Here is a 5,039-nt window from a genome sequence, read left to right as displayed (position 1 = left end):
TCCGTTCCGGATTGCGCTACGTAACACGGGTGTGCTTAACATGAATGCCTGAAGAAAGAGAAAAAAACCCAGAAGTTTGCGCATATTTGCGCTTCTGCGCATGCGCGAAGTGTGCAGAACGCTTCTGTGCACCCGTGCGCACCCACGCGTTGCGCGCGCTCCGGGGAGGACTTCCGGGTCGTGGAGATCCGTAAGTTGCATGTACGCAACACGGAGTGTACGCAACTCAAGGTATGACTGTACTACCTCTCAGCCGGACTTATCTCACAAAGTGAGGATAAAATGGGTCATAGAGGTTTTTCGGCCTCGGATGCCATCTTACAGTAATCCTTCAAGATGACCAACACCAAGGGGAAGAGGAGGGGGACACGTTACATGTTCTCAAGACACTTTTGCAAACATGGTGTGGTCCCTCTCGCTGCCTACATGCACCCTACAAGAAGGGTGATATTGTTGACATAAAGGGCATGGGCACAATTCAGAAAGGCATGCCCCACAAATGTTACCATGGCAAGACATGGAAGGGTATACAACATTACCCAGCATGCTGTGGGCATTATTGTGAACAAGAAGGTTATAAGGGCAAGATTCTGGCCAAGAGAATCAGTGTGCGAATTGAGCATATTAAGCGCTCAAACAGCATAGACAGCTTCTTGCAGTGTGTGAAAGAAAATGAAAGAAAGAAAAATGAAGGAAAGGAAAAGGGAATTTGGTTTGAACGAAAACGCCAGCCTGCTCCTCCGAGAGAAGCTCACTTTGTGAGAAACAACAGCAAGGAGTCAGAGCTGCTGGAACCAATTCCATATGAGTTTATGGCATAGTTTATATGAACAAAATAAAATACCATGTTGAGGACCTACCTAAAAAAAAAGGAGGGGGGTCATAGAGAACCATGTGCTCTACCTTGAGCTCCCTGGAGAAAAAAGAGGGATATGCAGTAAATACAATCAATCAAACAACCAATCAATCTCTCCTAGCCCTACCTAGAGATTGAACCTGGAACCTTCCATATGCAGATGTTCTACTGCTGACATACGGGCCTTGCTTGACTGAGCTACGGTCTTTCCCTTCCATTGGGTTGCGAACATGTAGCTTTGTCAACAGAACCAGTATTATGCAGAATAGTATAAGGAGCAGCTGGATGGATATGGTCTCCCATACAGGTACTTCCAAAAGTAGATATGGGCTTACATACCTCCATCTCCTTTCCAAGCAGCTGTATTAGATTTACACACAGCTGCATCAGGGCACAGCCATTTCAGAAAACATACCAACATCTCCACGACAATATGCATTTTTCTTCCATGTCAAAAAGGGATGTGTGCTGTGCACAGGGTCATGGCAATGGCACCACCAAGTCTCTCAGCAATAATATGAGCCTGTCCTGTCAAGCTCTCTGCAAGGCTGAGTGATTTCCAAGTCTCCCCTTCTGCTCCACTGTATCTCTTTCTCTACATGATACAATTTTGTTGTGACCTGAGGGCTTATTTACTGTTCAATGAGCAGTACCACATCACACAACCACCCGCTGTTACATATCCAACCTCTTATCCAGCTCCTTCCCCAGAAGAAAAATCCTGCATGGTGCCACCCTTGCGGTCAAAATAATAGCTGGAGCTTTTATGTGCCCAAACCGAAGCTTGTGAAACACAGTAGCCGCTGACATTTAATCTTTCTCTGGAAGACCTTGGCCTTAAGCTACAATTTGAGTGTGTGTGCCTGTGGGGAAAACAAGTATCTGGCAAACAGGGAAAAAAGCAAAGGAGACAAAGGAAGGCCAATAACAGTTATACAAACCGACGTAAAATACAAAAGTAGCAGTGATATCAAAATAATCCCCCAATAACATAACAATGCATGCATTTTTCATTGGTTTTCTGGAGGTTGTTGGGCTGTCATTCTTTATGTTAATTATGCAGCTTACAATAATTATTTTTACTGCTTCCATTTATTAGGTATATTGCAGAATATTTTATATTACATGATTTTTTTGAAAACCATTTTTGGTGTTGGGTGTAACAACAACAACAACAGCAACAACAACAACAACAACAACAACAACAATTTATTTATTTATACCCTGCCCACCTGGCTGAGTTTCCTCAGCCACTCTGGGTGGCTCCCAATTGAGTGTTAAAAACAATACAGCATTAAATATTTAAAACTTCCCTAAACAGGGCTGCCTTTAGATGTCTTTTAAAAATAGGATGGCTGCTTATTTCCTTGACATCTGATGGGAGGGCGTTCCACACGGTGGGTGCCACTACCGAGAAGGCCCTCTGCCTGGTTCCCTGAAACCTTACTTCTCGCAATGCGGGAACCACCAGAAGGCCCTCGGTGCAGGATCTCAGTGTCCGGGCTGAACGATGGGGGTGGAGACGCTCCTTCAGGTATACAGGACCGAGGCCATTTAGTTAGGACTTTAAAGGTCAGCACCAACACTTTGAATTGTGCTTGGAAACGTACTGGGAGCCAATGCAGATCTCTCAGGACCGGTGTTATGTGGTCTCGGTGGCTGCTCCCAGTCACCAGTGTAGCTGCTGCATTCTGGATTAGTTGTAGTTTCCGGGAAACCTTCAAAGGTAGCCCCACATAGAGTGCATTACAGTAGTCCAAGAGAGAGATAACTAGAGCATGCACCACTCTGGCGAGACAGTCTGCGGGCAGATAGGGTTTCAGCCTACATACCAGATGGAGCTGGTAGACAGCCGCCCTGGACACAGAATTAACCTGCGCCTCCATGGATAGCTGTGAGTCAAAAATGGCTCCCAGGCTGCGCACCTGGTCCTTCAGGGGCACAGTTATCCCATTCAGGACCAGGGAGTCCTCCACACCTGCCAGCCCTCTGTCCCCGCAAAACAGTACTTCTGTCTTGTCAGGATTCAACCTCAATCTATTAGCCACCATCCGTCCTCCAACCGCAGGGACAAAAAGTGATGAAATCTTCAAATTTACACAGTAGACAATTTACTATCCAATGTCTCTTCAGTACTACAGTGGTACCTCGGGTTACAGGCGCTTCAGGTTACAGACGCTTCAGGTTACAGACTCCACTAACTCAGAAATAGTACCTCGGGTTAAGAACTTTGCTTCAGGATGAGAACAGAAATCGCGTGGCAGCGGTGCGGCAGCAGTGGGAGGCCCCATTAGTTAAAGTGGTACCTCAGGTTAAGAACAGTTTCAGGTTAAGAATGGACCTCCAGAACAAATTAAGTTCTTAACCCGAGGTACCACTGTATAAGCATGCCTCAAAGAGAAACCAAAACTCTCCCCCACAACTTTAAAAAAACCCTGCATGGGCCTACCAACCAGATGGTCAAAAGAGTGGTCTGAATGTGTATTTTCATTTATTTTTGAGTTGCTCTGGAAGAAAACATTTCTGTGATAGAGCTGAATCAGAATTTTCCCAGTAGAAAAGTTATATTAATAAGAGCAACAAATTGTATTTTCAGTTACAGGTAGGTAGCCATGTTGGTCTGCCATAGTCAAAACAAAATAAAAAATAAAAAAAATCCTTCCAGTAGCACCTTAGAGACCAACTAAGTTTGTTCTTGGTATGAGCTTTCGTGTGCATGCACACTTCTTCAGATACTTCTTCAGATAGTTGGTCTCTAAGGTGCTACTGGAAGGATTTTGTTGTTGTTTTGAATTATATTTTGTGCACATTTGCGGTGGCTTCCACCCACTCCTATGTTGTCACTACTTCATTTGACCTGTCTTGTATCCCCAGCTTGGACACCTACTGTTGCTGCAATAGCTGTATTAAATGCAGTTGAACGAGTGTCTCAGATACCTACTGGACAGCTTATTTTTTGTTACTGTCCAGCAGAGTTATTGGTAGTTACACACATTGATAGGTGGTCTGCACTCAAAACCTCATCAACTGGTTAGTTGTTAACCAGTTTCCTTTGACGATTTCCCAAAGTCTGTGCAATAAACAACGAACAATTTCTGTGGTTTGTAATCTTCATACTAAAGTGATAGCATGAATGTTTTCCATCTATGTGATGCATCAGTATTAGAGAAGCCTCCTGGGCCTTTTGCTACAAATGTAAATATAATCCTAGCATTGAAATTGCATTATATTGTATGCTGCAAGCAACAAAGTGGAACAATAAGACTGTGATAGACATGGACCGTCAGTCCCTGTTATTATGGCTGCAGGTCTCTTTTCCCTTAGTAGATTCTCAAGTGTTTTGTCCACTTTGGTTTCAAATTACTTAAGAAATTGTATTTTAACCAGTTCTGTGGGAAGGAGATTCTGCAGTTCAACAGGCCTCCACCGTTAGGAAATGTTCCCAGTCACCCATTATTTGCAACTTCTTTCATTTTTTGTGGTTTTAAATTGGAAGGTTTTACAATGAAAATAAGCTTTCCTCTCAGTTTTGTTCTCTGTGTTTAATGACGTCAAAGTGGCTAGCTGTCATGATTTGTTCTTTCTCAATGATGTCTAGGAATAGTGTTGGATAATTCCATTTTGGTGAGGATAATAGCTGAAAGTAATCACTGGACAATCTCAGTGGTTTAACCAGATATGGAGAGGACAAGGGGAAGTGACACTAAAACCACACAATTGTTGTTGTTCAGTCGTTCAGTTGTGTCCGACTCTTCGTGACCCCATGGACGAGAGCACGCCAGGCATGCCTATCCTTCACTGCCTCTCGCAGTTTGGCCAAACTCATGTTAGTAGCTTCAAGAACACTGTCCAACCATCTCATCCTCTGTTCTCCTTGTGCCCTCCATCTTTCCCAACATCAGGGTCTATTCTAGGGAGTCTTCTCTTCTCATGAGGTGGCCAAAGTACTGGAGCCTCAACTTCAGGATCTGTCCTTCTAGTGAGCACTCAGGGCTGATTTCTTTAAGAATGGATAGGTTTGATCTTCTTGCAGTCCATGGGACTCTCAAGAGTCTCCTCCAGCACCATAATTCAAAAGCATCAATTCTTCGGCGATCAGCCTTCTTTATGGTCCAGCTCTCACTTCCGTACATTACTACTGGGAAAACCATAGCTTTAACTATACGGACCTTTCTCGGCAAGG

General features: G+C 44.1%; 1 protein-coding gene across 1 annotated transcript; it reads left to right on the top strand.

The window, feature by feature from the left end:
• Positions 1 to 301: 301 nt before the first annotated feature.
• Positions 302 to 859, top strand: LOC117046309 (60S ribosomal protein L21-like). Its single transcript, XM_033148103.1, is given in 4 exon segments — positions 302 to 430; positions 433 to 518; positions 520 to 576; positions 579 to 859. Coding segments are annotated over 4 exon segments (480 nt in total). The 5' UTR covers positions 302 to 336; the 3' UTR covers positions 822 to 859.
• The last annotated feature ends 4,180 nt before the right edge of the window (positions 860 to 5,039 follow it).

This window comes from Lacerta agilis, chromosome 5 (genome assembly GCF_009819535.1).
Source record: "Lacerta agilis isolate rLacAgi1 chromosome 5, rLacAgi1.pri, whole genome shotgun sequence".
Lineage (NCBI taxonomy): Eukaryota > Metazoa > Chordata > Lepidosauria > Squamata > Lacertidae > Lacerta > Lacerta agilis.
Note: the sequence above shows the minus strand (reverse complement) of the source record. Positions and strands in the feature narration are given on the sequence as shown.